Source organism: Polyodon spathula, chromosome 18 (genome assembly GCF_017654505.1).
Source record: "Polyodon spathula isolate WHYD16114869_AA chromosome 18, ASM1765450v1, whole genome shotgun sequence".
Lineage (NCBI taxonomy): Eukaryota > Metazoa > Chordata > Actinopteri > Acipenseriformes > Polyodontidae > Polyodon > Polyodon spathula.
In genome coordinates, this window is record NC_054551.1 from 32,222,940 (window position 1) to 32,237,521 (window position 14,582).

General features: G+C 41.2%; 1 protein-coding gene across 1 annotated transcript; it reads left to right on the top strand.

Annotated features, from left to right (window-relative positions):
• The first annotated feature begins 2,364 nt into the window (after positions 1-2,364).
• slc5a9 (solute carrier family 5 member 9) lies at positions 2,365-13,487 on the top strand. The gene is made up of 14 exons (XM_041278235.1): positions 2,365-2,633; positions 3,279-3,350; positions 3,719-3,823; positions 4,150-4,314; positions 5,563-5,668; positions 6,164-6,244; positions 6,882-7,087; positions 7,509-7,644; positions 8,357-8,464; positions 9,016-9,166; positions 10,713-10,881; positions 11,235-11,450; positions 12,741-12,894; positions 13,198-13,487. Exons 1-14 carry the CDS (start codon positions 2,505-2,507, stop codon positions 13,398-13,400), a joined length of 2,001 nt encoding a protein of 666 aa, XP_041134169.1. The 5' UTR covers positions 2,365-2,504; the 3' UTR covers positions 13,401-13,487.
• The last annotated feature ends 1,095 nt before the right edge of the window (positions 13,488-14,582 follow it).

A 14,582-nucleotide genomic window follows, 5' to 3' on the forward strand; every position in this document is an offset into this window, starting at 1 on the left:
TTGCAGGATTATATGGTAGTGTTATTAATATATTTAAATTAATATTAACCCTTTATTATATTAATACATTCTCAAATCAGTAAAAACTTTTTGAACCCCAAAGTTGCACTGATGTACAGGCATCTGGATTCATTTTTGTAAATGTTAACTTTCTAACAATTGATCGTGGAACCAAAAAAAAAAACAGCAGAACCTTGCCTCCAGACATACACCAGTCTCACTGCATATTTTCACAGAATTATTATTCATTTAGACGGTATACATGTATTTCTCTTTTCTACCCTACCAGAACAACAGACCATGAGAAATTAAATGACTTTGATCCATTATCCATGCAGAATTAACAAAAGCACATCACTATCCTCCCTAAATAAACCTACTAATTTTCTTTTTTCACATTCCTCTTTTGTTTTTATCACTTTGGAAATTCCCCCATCCTCGGTAACAGTTTTATGGTGATCATTGAAATTATATGGGAAATATTGTGTAGTTTTCTTAATTGGTAAGCAAGCAGAGTATGTATGTTAAGTGAGAAAATATCTGCCTGTTAAACATAATAAATGTAAAAAACATTGAAATTCTCAGAATTGAATAACCTGATTAGTTGTCTGTCAGTAAGGAAATACAGTGGCTCTCAAAAGTATTCACCCCCGGTGGACTTTTCAATATTTTGTTGTATTACACCATGGAATCAGAATGGATTTAATTAGGAGTTTTTGCCACTGATCAACAAAAAAAGTTCATAATATCAAAGTGAAAAATAAAATCTACAAATTGTTCTAAATTAATTAGAAATACAAACCAGAAAATAATTCATTGCATAAGTATTTACCCCCATGAGTCAATATTTGGTAGAGGCACCTTTGGAAGCAATTATAGCCATGAGTCTGTTTGGATAAGTCTCTACTAGCTTTGCACATCTGGACACTGCAATTTTTGCCCATTCTTTACAAAATTGCTCAAGCTCCATCAAGTTGGATGGGGACTTTTGGTTAACAGCAGTTTTCAACTCTTTCCACATATTCTCAATTGGATTGAGGTCTGGGCTTTCACTGGGCCACTCCAGGATATTGACCTTTTTTTGTTTTTAAGCCACTCCAATTTGGCTTTGGCTGTATGTTTGGGGTCATTGTCTTGATGGAAGATGAATCTTCTCCCAAGTCCCAGGCCGCTTGCAGACTTCAGCAGGTTTTCCTTCAGGATTTCTCTTTACTTTGCTGCATCCGTTTTGCCCGCTATCTTCATAAGCTTTCCAAGGCCTGACGCAGAGAAGCATTCCCATAGCATGTTGCTGCCACCACCATGCTTCACGGCATGTTCTCAGGGTGATGTGCGGTGTGAGGCTTGCACCAAACATAGCGCTTAGCGGCCAAAAAGCTCTATTTTGGTCTCATTAGACCATAGAATCTTCTTCCACTTGGTCTCAGAGTCTCCCACGTGCCTTCTGACAAACTAGCCGAGTTTGATGTGTTTTTTTCAACAATGACTTTCTTTTTGCCACTCTCCCATAAAGGCCAGTTTTGTGAAGCACCCGGGCTATTGTTGCAGTATGTCTCCAAGCTCAGCCGTGGAAGACTGTAACTCCTTTAGAGTTGCCATAGGCCTCTTGGTGGCCTCCGTGACTAGTGCCCTTCTTGCCCGGATACTCCGTTTTTGAGGACGGCCTGTTCTAGACAGATTCACAGTTGTGCCATATTCTCTCCATTTCTTAATAATGGACGTTACTGTGCTCCGGGGATATTCAGTGCCTTGGAAATGTTCTTATATCCTATCCTGGTACCCTGGTGCTTTTGAAGAACTTTATTCCAAATTTGCTTTGAATGCTCCTTCGTCTGCATGATCTAGTTTTTGTTAGGAAATGTACTAACCAACTGTGGGACCTCCCAGAGACAGGTGTATTTAACCTAAAATCATGTGAAACACCTTAATTGCACACAGATGGATTCCATTCAACTAATTATGTGACTTATAAAGACAATTGGTTGTACCAGAGCTTGTTTAGTTGTGTCATAGCAAAGGGAGTGAATACTTATGCAATCGATTATTTTCTGTTTTATATTTTTAATTAATTTAGAACTATTTGTAGATTGTATTTTTCACTCTGACATTAAGGACTTTTTTTTGTGTTGATCAGTGGCAAAAACTCCTAATTAAATCCATTTTGATTCCATGTTGTAACACAATAAAATGTGGAAAAGTCCAAGTTTTGAGAGCCACAGTAATAAAAAATAACTAAATAAATTAAAAAAAAAAACAATCCGAGGCAAACTATAACATCTTGAAGGTGGGTGTTATTTGAATTCACTTATTAGCCACCATCTGCAATTGTGAATTTTTGGCAAGACTGCTGAATCTCCTGTTTGTTCCTTCTTTGTGCATTTCACAATATCTGTGTTGGGGATTAATACCAGCCTTTCAGCGTGTTAATTAACAACTAGAAGGAAAGCTGGCCTCAAAGTTCACACTGAAAGTGTTTTGACAGTGTTCATTCACACACAGCTATCATGAGCCTAGGAACAGAAGCAACCCCGGGCACCTCCACTCCTGATTCGGAGAAGATTTTTGCCTTGGAGATTCCTGACGTCGTAGTTATTGTCATATATTTTGTTTTAGTGATTGCGGTGGGCATTTGGGTAAGTTCTGCAGTTAATCATCAATTTAATGTCTTGTAAACAAAGCCGCAGGGTATAACAAGTTTGTCATAGGCTTATCTTGTGAAGTTAAATAGTGCTGAAAGTTAAGGCAGCTTGGAATGATCCCAGAACTTGCATAATTTTTGTCTACCAAGCGGATTCAACTAGCAGTTATCAAGATGTGAAAGATAATAAATTTGCACTTATGGTTTTTACAATTTCCCCTCCCCTCTCCAGTTTTCAAATGAGTCAATTAATAAAAAGTTACTCATATAATATCTATATATTATATATAATAATATATATTATATATATATATATATATATATATATATATATATATATATATATATATATATATATATATTATTAATAAATCAATATGTCATTTATTGATTTACTATTTCAGTGGCGTATTATTAAGCCAGTTTCAAGGGGTGTTGAATGAATACTGCTGCTGATTGCAGTGGAAAACGAAAACAATGTGGACTGTAAGCAAGAACCTAAATTGTTATTTATTTAGTTGAGTACACTGCAGCTTTCAAACTTATCATGGAGTTTTTATTTGGTTTTTGTAGTTTATGTCTTTTTTTCAGGATTAATAACTGCAGTTGAGAGTCTATGTATGATCATTTTTTTCCCCAGTCTTCAATTAGAGCAAGTCATGGGACGGTGGGAGGCTACTTCTTGGCTGGAAGATCTATGACATGGTGGCCTGTAAGTCCATCAAACATTCATTTATAATATATAGATGACCCTCATATTGATCTGATACAGCTATTTGAAATGTTTTTATCAGGTGGTGTCACAAGATTGACTAGCGATAATTATTTTTAATTAACTATTGTTAAAAATAACATTTTTGAATATGTTGCTGTAGGATATAAGTTGATTTCATCTCACTAAATGTCAGAATGTAAAGAAAGTTGCTGACCTCATGACACCCTACATTAACTAGATAACTCTGGGGCCCGAGAGCTCAAATACTCTAGATTAGGGTGCAAAAGAAGTACAGCCCATGTTGACTTCATTGAGTATGAGTGTGTGTTTAACTAACCTTTCCCTTCCCTGTTCACCCCCCTCAGATCGGCGCTTCTCTGATGTCCAGCAATGTGGGCAGTGGTCTGTTCATTGGGCTGGCTGGGACCGGAGCAGCCGGAGGGATAGCTGTCGGAGGCTTCGAGTGGAATGTGGGTTCAAAAGCTGCTTTAAGAACAGTGGTTCAAGGTTTAGTTGTTTCATTTCAAGTACTAGGAACATGGTTGGATCAAAGACCTGATCTAGAAGGGCCAGAGTTACCATGAGTTACATGGCCTTTCTTTGGCATACACACCTGTCCTGCCACAATTTTTCGACCTCTGTTTGATGATACATAAACCACATGTGATGGAGAAAATGGTGCAGCAGAATTGGTTCCACTGGAGCTGGAATGACTCAATGGGGAACAGTCATGTCCTGCTTAGTGAATTATTTTCTTCACTGTGATTTTTCTTTTACCCCTGCTGTTTCCTCGCAGGCTGCCTGGGTCCTCATTGCGCTGGGTTGGGTTTTCGTGCCGGTCTATATTGCAGCCGGGGTGGTCACTATGCCTGAGTACTTAAAGAAACGATTTGGAGGACAAAGGATCCGCATCTACATGTCTGTGCTGTCTCTGATCCTGTACATATTCACAAAGATATCAGTAAGTCTTAACGGGGTCTTTTTAGAAATTAACTGAGCCCATGTGTCAATCAGCATGATCTTTTAATTAACTTTTGTTTTAGTTTGCATGATCAGTTTGCTTTCTTTTTTTGTGTTGAAGTTTTGTCTTTCACAGTTAATGAATTATGTAATATTCACATATGAGCTTTTTTTTGTCGCACCGTGATGTTTCCCCTTTTCTTGTGACAGTACCAGAACTCATTACGCTTAAAGTGGCTGTACCTGTCATGCACTTCTATTCACTGTGTGGGTCTCGCGTGTGCTGTGTTTAATGAAACACCTGCTATAGCAAATGTGTATTTTCATTTGAAAACATGACATCTGGCTTAAAGAAAGTTCTCAGGTTGGTTGCCTTCCCTTTTAGGAAGTCTGTTATTCCTTTACTGCCTTTAACATTTCAGCCCAGCAACATCTTTGGGGGCAAAGAATATCAGTCATTGGTGGAAGCATCTGATTGGTTACTGACAGGAAATAAGGCCCTGCAGTGGTGGGAACTCTTTCACTCTTTAGGTTAAATGAACCAGGAAGTGTAAGACATTCTACAGGGCTTCTCATCCCTGGTCCTGGAGACCCCATGTGTCTTCTGGTTCTCAATTACTTAACTAAACCCTTAATTGAACTGATAATTTGCTTTATTAGACCTTTTTACTTGTTTTCAGCTCTTAAACCATTGCAGATTTCAAGCTAGCCATACCATTTTATAAATAACTTGAAATCTGCAATGTTTTAGGAGCTGAGAACAATTAAAAACGTCTAATTAGGCAAATTGTCAGTTCAGTTAAGGGTCTAGTTAAGTAAGTGAGAGCTCAGTTGGAATGAAAACCAGAAGACACATGGTGTCCACAGGACCAGGGTTTTGAATCACTGTGCTAAAACCATGGCTTTCAAACAGATTTCTTCAGTGTAGTTTTAAAATGATAATATATGTTTCTTTCAAAACTGCACATTTGAGACCTATATAGTGTTTGGATGTGCACGGCAAAGAAAATGTATAGAATTATTTTGTTACCTACTTGTACTTACTTTAAAGACAACACATTCTTAACAAGTCCTCATCCAGGGTGTTTCCCTGGAGCTATAAAATGCCCCCAAAAAATTCAACTGAGGGTTATCCCAGCAGGGCCTAGGTTTATTAAATTGCCCCCTGAGTATTTTTGTAGTGTTAAATCAAATGCCCTTGTGGTGCATTGTATTTGGATCTACTGAAGTGCCCCTGTCTGTGTCTCAGACAGACATCTTCTCTGGAGGTCTCTTCATCCAAGTGTCTCTGGGCTGGGACCTCTACATCTCCACTGTGGTGCTCTTAGTGGTGACTGCTGTCTACACCATTGCTGGTAACCCGCAATACTTCACACTGATAATCCATAACACTAATCCATCACTTTAATCATAATACTGGAATACAACTAAGGAAGCATCCTATTCCTGTACAGTGAAAAATACACATACTACAAACTTAACTGTCATCCATATTTTCAATATTATTGTTTGGTTTTTTTTGTTCATATATTGTGTTTTATGACCTATTGCACTGCTATTTTAATATATTTTTTTCTTAAAAAAATAAAATATAACAACATATTGTATAAATATATTCCAAGACACAACCTATGGTAACTTTATAGATTTAGAATTCCAAGGCAAGGACCAGGTTAAAGACAGAGTGATGGTGCAGCGGAATGCTAACACCACAAGCCCAATTCCACACACGCTGCTCAAATGGTTTGTGTTTCCGCTAATTACAAATACAGCCGTTGTTGATCTCTGTCACACAGCTACATTCACTTTTTAAAATCTGTTTTTCTATTCCTGTTTCCTTGTGTTTGCAGGAGGCCTGACTGCTGTCATTTACACAGACGCCCTGCAGACAGTCATCATGCTGGTGGGAGCCTTTGCCCTCATGTTTATAAGTAAGGAATTTAAATGCTAGGGGTGTGCAGATACTTGTATTGTTTTTGTCAGTAGGTATTAAATACAGCCAAACTAGACTATTAATTATAATGATACTTTCACAACAAGCAAAGCTGCTGTTCCCTCACCATTACAATCGAGTACCAACGAATGGCAATTAACTTGAGTGTTCCCACTGTACATCCCACAGTCCACTGCAGAGATGATGCATTTCTCAGGAAACAAGCAAAGTGAAATCAAAATGATTTTATATCACAAAGATAAAAGAAAGGTAATACAATCACAGGCAAAGTATGAGGGCTTTTAGTTAGTTTGGTCACAACATGTTATGATTTTATTAGTATTCAATTATTGTGTAAACAAGAGCAATCAAGGGAACACTTTGTTTTGTGTTGTGTATTAAACACGCTTTATTCCACTAAGTTAACTAACCCTAACATATCTTAAATCTTTAAGGTAATTACAATACAGACAATACAGGTAATGTACCTCAATGTCCCATATGGGTTTAAAGTGACCTCGATATTCCTGTTAATCAAATGATCATATTTTCCTTGCTAAGACACCACTTTCATCCTACAGTGCTATGCAGATACAGTATTACTAAATTGCCAGGGGTTGTGCTATCCTCCGCAGGCTTTGAGAAAGTGGGCTGGTATGAGGGGCTCCTGGTGAAGTACAATGAAGCTGTGCCGACTCTCACTGTACCCAACACCACCTGTCACCTTCCCCGAGCTGACGCCTACCATATGTTCCGAGACCCAGTCTCAGGAGACTTGCCCTGGCCTGGCCTCATATTCGGACTCACTGTCCTGGCTACCTGGAACTGGTGTACAGACCAGGTAACCTCCTGTGATCAGTTGCATTGCACTGGTTTGTTTTATTGTTGGTTCACTTGTATTTGAGTAAATGGCTTCCCTGATATTCACTATTCCGTGCTTGGGATGTTCTGGAGGCAGGCATAACATGGCCCATGGTGAATTCAACAAATAAGTGACATATCGAATGGCATGTACAGGCTGTCTGTCTGTCTGTCTATCCAGCTGTCTATCTGTAGATCACACTTGTATTTTATTGTGAAATCACTGCAGTCCAGAACAATCCCTTGAAATATTCTGTGGTCAACCATTCTTTGTTTGTCCATTACCTGAATACTACTCCACATTCTCCCTTTATCGTGTGAACACGCTTTTTCCTAGCTGTACATTTAATTGAACTGGGCTGTCTCTCTTTTTCCTATGCTCTCGTGACCCTGGGTGGAAGGTGATAGTACAGAGGTCCCTTTCTGCCAAGAACCTGTCCCATGCCAAGGGTGGTTCCGTGCTTTGTGGCTATCTCAAGATGCTGCCCATGTTCTTCATTGTGATGCCAGGCATGATCAGCCGGGCGCTCTACCCAGGTAAGTGTTTACATACAAGCGTGATCAATGAAACATTTTTTACTGTAACAGAGACTGTCATAAATAATACCATAGTGAATTGTGTTCCAGCCACTGTTGCAGATACATGTTTTGGGGTAAAATCAAGAACAATTGTCCCACATCGTCATTCTGCATTGTTAGTAAATTGATATGTGGGGTACCATCGCACATGTGGGATGTATTTTATTATTAGAGTCGTTTGCATACATTTACGTAGGAGACAGTTATCTGTTCAGGGACAACAAGATATTGATTTTGCAAAGGGAAACGTTCTACATTCATAACAATGGATAGCATTTTGGGGTACAACTGCAATTGTGAGATGGCTTAATCATTACAATCGTTGCATATATATTTAAAGAAGAGATGATTAACTATTCAGGAATACCAGGAAAGAGAAATAAACAGGGCAATAAATGTCCTACCCCCAGCCATTCTGTTTAAAGACTGGTGACACCATCAATTTGACCACCAGTGTATGTGTGTGTTAATTATAATATTATATTTATTTATTATCTGTTTTACATTTTATTATTTGGGGTCTATGTGATTCTTGATGTTCGATTGATTCTATATGATTCTTTTGTAACCATAACAACAAAAACATATGTCATAATAAACAGCAGAAACGTTAAATATTATACAAATTCAGAGATATTGCTCAGTTTTTTTTTCTTCTCCCTCCCACCAGACGATGTGGCCTGTGTGGTTCCCTCGGAGTGTGAGCGTATTTGTGGAGCGAAGGTGGGCTGTTCAAATATAGCCTACCCCAAACTAGTAGTGGAGCTGATGCCAGTCGGTAAGACACGTCATCTCTTATCTTTCATATTCCTGTAGCTACATTTCTTATTTACTGCATACATTTTCCCCTATTGGTCATGGGATTAAACAGGTGGCAATTATAGCCTTGTGGTTAGAACTGAAGGATTAGGAGGCAGTCTGGCCTGGTGGTTAGTGTTTATTAATGGGACACCTGGTGGCTTACAGTCAGAGCCCAGAATTGTAGCTTGAATAGCGAAATCTCCTTGGAGAATCAGTGGGATTGTGAGGGAGGACGCTCTATATCCCCTTTATCCCAGGAGCCTGTGCATTGAGCTTCAGGATTTCTGACGTACCTTGTATTTTGGACTTGATGAAGGAAAGGTATTATGATTCCTGCATGTACAGATTTCTTTGCACTGTTACTGTTTGTATTCCTTATGCAGTGTAGCAACCATTAACTTTATATATGTGAATATGTATTACTTAGTACTATTAGCTCCTTGTGTCCTGCTGCTGTGCTACAGGAGTGTAACCCTGCTTGCGGGCGGGCGTGCGTGCGTGTGCGCGTGTGTTCCTTCCTCTCCCCAGGTCTGCGTGGTTTGATGATCGCTGTGATGATGGCAGCCCTCATGTCTTCCCTCACCTCCATCTTCAACAGCAGCAGCACCCTCTTCACAATGGATATTTGGAAGAGAATCCGCAGTAATGCCACAGAGAGAGAGCTCATGGTCGTAGGCAGGTAACTGGTGGCCCATTAATACTACCAGCTGCCACAGCAGTCTAGACTAAAACACTGACTTAGACACGTCTGCACAACACATCTGAGTGGTTTTAATAAATGTATTATATATATATATATTTTGCAGGCAGTGGACAAAAAAATGGAAACACCAATGTAAAGTCACTTAATAGGGCGTTGGGCCACCACATACAGCCTGTATGCGCCGTGGCACAGAGTCTACCAGCCTCTGGAATTCTGCAGGAGGGATGCGGCACCATTCTTCCACGAGAAAGTCAATCAACTCATGTCTGGTTGATGTAGGTGGAAAACGCTGTCTCAGGCGTGGTTCTAGAATATCCCATAAATGCTCAATTGGGTTCAGATCTGGTGACTGAGAAGGCCATGACATATGGATAACATCAGTGTTATCCATATGTCAAAAACCACTGGGCGACCACACGTGCTCTGTGGATGGGGGCATTGTCATTCTGGAAGACACCCCCACCCCCCCAACCCCCCCGGCAAGAAAGAAATGCTGCAACATAGGGTGAAGGTGATCACTCAGTACCATTAAGTAGCAATTAGCATTGACCCTGCCTTCTAAGGGAATGAGTGCACCCAAACCATGCCAGGAAAATGCTCCCCACAACATTACAGAACCACCAGAACTCTTCACTGTTGGAACCAAGTACTAGGGCTGTAGAGTTCTTTAGGTTGCTGCCACAGTGCACACGTCAGTTTGTTGAGAACATGGTGAAGGATGATTGATCTGACCATATCACATTTCTCCACTGCTCGGTCCATTGCCTGTGCTCTTTGCACCACTGGACTCGCAAGTGTGCATTGCCAGGTGTGATGAGTGGTTTGTGCACTGCAACCTGACTATGGTATCCCGCTCTGTGGAGTTCTTGGCAGACCATTTTTGATGAAACTGGCTGCTTTCGCCACAGGTTGAAATTTGCAGTCAATTTCTGCCGTTGCTCATCTGTTTTGCCTTGCACTTCGAATTAATGCACGGGTATCACAATCCTGGAGTATGCCCTTCCGCCCACTGTTGCCCTTTGCTGATGATATCTTTCACTTGGAGTTCCATGCCAACATCACCTTAGACACCGTTGCTCGTGAAACATCAGCAAGTTGAACTGTCTGGGTCACTGAAGCTCCTGCCAAACGTGCCCCAACAATCACCCCTCTTTCAAAGTCACTGAGGTCTCCTCTTGCAGCCATGCTAGCCATAATTATAGGCAACAAGGCCTGTCCAGCATTTTTATACATGACCCTAAGCATGCTAGAATGTTATTTGCTTAATTAACACTTGCGCCACACCTGTGTGGAAGCCCTTGCTTTCAATTTACTTGGTGTCCCTCATTTACCCAGGTGTTTCCATTTTTTGTCAACTACCTGTGTGTGTGTGTGTGTGTATAATATAATTAAGGTTGTCCACCATACTGTAAAAGGTCATCTGAATGAACATTATTCTTACCTTCATATTCCACAGCTCTTATTGTTTTAAGTTTTTCCCTCTTGCATTGACTGAAGGCACAGTATGTGTGTGTTTGTACAGAGTGTTCATCGTTATACTGGTAGTTGTGAGTATTCTGTGGATCCCCATCATCCAGTCAGCCAATAGTGGGCAGCTTTTTGACTACATTCAGGCCATCACCAGCTACCTGTCCCCACCCATCGCTGCTCTGTTCATCATGGCGGTGTTCTGGAAGAGGGTCAACGAGCCGGTAAGACCCCACCCCTTCTGTATGCACAGGACTAGTTGACTAGGTTTTAGGTATAGTCCTGCCAAAAATTAGACAAGGATCAAATGATTATTTTCAAAGAAGGGCATATTGTCAATTCTCAATTAAACACAGGATTTTTTAGACTAATGTATTTTTCAAGATGGTTGTAGGCCTTATTGATGTAAAACCTTAATGATATTTACATGCTGCACATCAAGCTTGTGCCAAATAAAGCTGGACCAATCTGTGAGCCACTGCTCTGTGGTATTTTCCACATTGCAATGAATCTGTGAGCCCCTGCGCTATGGTATTTTCCACATTGCAATGTTCTGATAGGCCACTTTTCGTTGCAGGGGGCTTTCTGGGGCCTAATGATTGGCTTGGTGATTGGGTTCATCAGGATGATCATGGAGTTTGTGTACACAGTGCCATCTTGTGGTGAAGTAGATAACAGGCCTGCACTGGTGAAGGATGTGCATTATCTCTACTTCGCCATGATCCTGCTCACTCTGACTGCTGGGATCATCACTGCGGTCAGTCTGTGCACTCCAGCTATTCCAGACCAACATGTGAGTACCTTCAGTAAAAACTGTACCCATACTATCAAAGCGACTTAGTGAAAGTAATCAGAGTTGCAGTTTGCAGTTCACCAGTAACCTGGTAAGAGAAGCTTTAAAAAACACAAGCGGTGATATGATACAAATTTCCATGTGGACTGTACAATTCAGGCGTGTGTAGCTAATGGAAGTAGAGATTCTGGACTCATTTTGTCAGCTGCAATCACTGAATGTCTGCTATAGGGCTTTGTGAATTTCCCCCACTAAGATTTGAGCATGTTTGATAGCAGGAAGGAATGGATCACTGTTGTCAAGTGGAGCACAGCATTTCTTCAGTACAATCCATGCTTAAGAGCTTTTGAAAAGACAACAGAGATCTCCCTGGCTTAAGGTACCAAGCAGCACCTGCTGTTCAATGAGAAAGCGGCAGCACTCTCCATTCCTATTCCAAGCACGTAAATCCTCATGCCTGTGCTTGTACCACCTGTCACAGAAACACTTGAGATGTTTGGCCAATTTGCTGAGTGGAGTTCAAAACCGCTTTCATTTTGACTTAATGTTTTTGTATTCAGAGGATCCCAATTACCCTGAAAGCATCAGAAAAGCACTTTTGAAATTAGAAGAGCAATTTGGATTTTTTATTTTTTTTAAATAGTGTGTTTAGTTCCCGGTTGGAGTTCGATTTATACAGCAGGATTTTTAGAGTGACGAAGTTTATTGCAGGAACTGAAGTATTGTTCTAGGTGGCTTAATTCTTATATCTTTCCATTTTGAAACACAATATATTTGGTAGTATTTTAGGTTAGTCAATAGGGGAAGTAGCAGGGTGGTTAATAACTGAAAATAAGCCATTGAAGGGGTGGGAACTCCAGGTGCAAGAATAACTGAAAGCATGGCTTGGAACAGGTTTATTTAACCTAGTGTAGTACCATGTAATCATGTACTCATACAAAAGTACCTTTCTTTCAATTGAGACTGGAAGTGCAGAACATTTCAGATTTGCCTTTACCTGGCATTGAGATGCTTTGAGCTTGCCTGGGGAATCTCTCTCTCTCTCTCTCCTTCTCTCTCTCTCTCTCTCTCTCTCTCTCTCTCTCTCTAAAATGGGTGATTCATAATTTACACAACATTGTTAGAACATTGCAGAAACAGGAATTCTGAATCTCCCAGTACATGCATAGTATGTAGGTCTGGAAGAGTGGACCTGTCACACAAAACACATAGAATAGGATAATAAAACGCATATTAAATTAAATATTGTTAATGCAGATGGAATGCAACCTCTCTCCGTTGTTCGTGTAGCTTATTAGAATGACCTGGTGGACAAGACACAGCAAAGCCCTCCTTGTGGAGATGGATGACCCCTGGTCTCAAACCACAGCAGTGACCCCTGACCCTGTCCAGACTAACGGAGAGGCACCCGCTGGTCTAGAGAACAAAGAGCCACAGCTGACAGGTGAGGAGAGACAGAGAGAGAGAGAGAGATAGAGAGAGAGAGAGAGAGATTTACACTCAGAGAAAATACGGTACAAATCAGCCATAGTCGTTAAGCTATGTCTTTAGAACCACTCGCCCACCTGTGAGGACACTTGATGAGGACATTCTGTTGTCATAAGGTCTTGAAGATAGTGGCGGGCAATGAAGGGTATCAAGGGAATTAATTGATAAAATATAAGTATCTGCACACCCCTAATAACCAGTGGCTCTGTTATTTAACCCCATTAATGAGGCCCCACTGTGGCTGTCCCTCTCTCAACAGAGCCCCAGGCCTGGAAGAAGCTGGGTCTCTGGTTTTGTGGCCTGTCCAATAGGCCCCAGCCAGAGATGAGTGTGGAGGAGAGAGCGGAGCAGCAGAAGAAGCTCACCTGCATTGAGGAGCAACCGTTCTGGAGAAACTTCTGTAACATCAACGCTCTCCTGCTGCTCACTGTGAATGTGTTCCTTTGGGGATACTTCTCTTGAGCATCACTGAAGAGGTGCAGATACTGTATACACACACACACACACATATCCCTGCAGAGAGAGGTGTAGATACTGTATACACACACACACACACATATCCCTGCAGAGAGAGGTGTAGATACTCTATACACACACACACACACACACACACACACACACACATCCCTGCAGAGAGAGGTGTAGATACTGTATACACACACACACACACATCCCTGCAGAGAGAGGTGTAGATACTGTATACACACACACACACACACACACACACACACACACACACACACACACACACACACATCCAGAGAGAGGTGTAGATACTGTATACTGTATACACACACACATCCCTGCAGAGAGAGGTGTAGATACTCTATACACACACACACACACACACACACACACACCTGCAGAGAGAGGTGTAGATACTGTGTACACACACACACACACATCCCTGCAGAGAGAGGTGTAGATACTGTATACACACACACACACACACACACACACACACACACACACACACATCCCTGCAGAGAGAGGTGTAGATACTGTATACACACACACACACACATCCCTGCAGAGAGAGGTGTAGATACTCTATACACACACACACACCCTGCAGAGAGAGGTGTAGATACACACACACACACACACACACACACACACACACACACACACACACACACACACACATCCCTGCAGAGAGAAGTGTAGATACTGTATACACACACACACACACACACACACACACATCCCCTGCAGAGAGAGGTGTAGATACTGTATACACACACACACACACACACACACACACATCCCTGCAGAGAGAGGTGTAGATACTGTATACACACACACACACACATCCCTGCAGAGAGAGGTGTAGATACTGTATACACACACACACACACACACACACACACATCCCTGCAGAGAGAGGTGTAGATACGGTATACACACACACACACATCCCTGCAGAGAGAGGTGTAGATACTGTATATACACACACATCCCTGCAGAGAGAGGTGTAGATACTGTATACACACACACACACATCCCTGCAGAGAGAGGTGTAGATACTGTATATACACACACATCCCTGCAGAGAGGTGTAGATACTGCATACACACATCCCTGTAGAGAGAGGTGCAGATACTGTATATACACACACATCCCTGCAGAGAAGTGCAGATACTG

What these genes read in the sequence shown, in the direction of transcription:
- slc5a9 (XM_041278235.1), top strand. Translation starts at nt 2,505, where the DNA reads ATGAGCCTAGGAACAGAAGCAACCCCGGGCACCTCCACTCCTGATTCG. An exon ending in GATCTATGACATGGTGGCCT is followed by an intron (nt 3,351 to 3,718) that starts GTAAGTCCATCA and finishes CACCCCCCTCAG; the next exon opens with ATCGGCGCTTCTCTGATGTC. An exon ending in TGCTGTCTACACCATTGCTG is followed by an intron (nt 5,669 to 6,163) that starts GTAACCCGCAAT and finishes TTGTGTTTGCAG; the next exon opens with GAGGCCTGACTGCTGTCATT.